At 56.7% G+C, this 702-nt stretch overlaps 1 protein-coding gene across 1 annotated transcript in view; it reads right to left on the bottom strand.

Annotated features, from left to right (window-relative positions):
- The window catches only part of OPRL1 (opioid related nociceptin receptor 1), a 10273-nt gene extending 9689 nt beyond the window's left edge, over nt 1–584 (bottom strand). Inside the window, exon 1 of the mRNA XM_035893061.1 lies at nt 502–584. Within this exon, the coding sequence (XP_035748954.1) occupies nt 502–503 (2 nt within the window). The 5' untranslated portion in view covers nt 504–584. The remainder of the gene's footprint in view (nt 1–501) is intronic.
- Between the last annotated feature and the right edge of the window lie 118 nt (nt 585–702).

The raw sequence follows: 702 nt of genomic DNA on the forward strand, positions 1-702 counted from the left end.
GCTTTGGAAAGCGCCAGCTCCCAGATGGAGCAGCACCTGCAGCCACAGCTGGGGACACAGCACAGGAGGGAGAGGCCCTGCGAAAGCTCCGGCACTCCCCGGCAGCGCGATGCTCCCAGCGCTTTGCCCTCCCCAGGGCCATCCAACTCCCGGCCCCAGCGGTTTGCCAAAAAAAAAAAAAAGCCCCTTTATTTTTTTTGAGCAGATCTGATCACTCTGTTCCATTCTCTGAGCTAAACTTTAGGAGGCACCAGAGGGCAGCTGAAAGCTGGTGGGAACCTACATCAGAGCCTAGGAAGGGAGGAAAACAAATAAAACCAAACCAATAAAACAAATGCCACACCGTTACCTCTAAAGCACATCGCAAGGGCCAGGGAAGCGCCTGCCTGCTTCACCTGCAGCAGGGATTTGGGGGGGGGGGGGGAAGGTCTGCCCCACTCACAGCCCTCCCCAGAGCCTCCCGGGGGTGCTGCCTGCGTGTCCTACCTGACGATCACGTACATGACGGAGCAGTTGCCCACCAGCCCCACAATGCACACAATGGAGTAGACAACCACAATGGTGATCTTGATGCTCAGCGGCAGGAAGCTGTCCCCCGTGCCGTTGTTGAACCAGTTACTGGGGAGAAAGCTCAGGTTCAGCATGGAAGAGTCGTTCAGCAGCTTCCTCAGGTCAGGGTCTTCTAAAATATGGGCAGGGAAG

The sequence above is a fragment of the Egretta garzetta genome, unplaced genomic scaffold, assembly GCF_000687185.1.
Source record: "Egretta garzetta isolate BGI_Z169 unplaced genomic scaffold, ASM68718v1 scaffold84, whole genome shotgun sequence".
Classification (NCBI taxonomy): domain Eukaryota; kingdom Metazoa; phylum Chordata; class Aves; order Pelecaniformes; family Ardeidae; genus Egretta; species Egretta garzetta.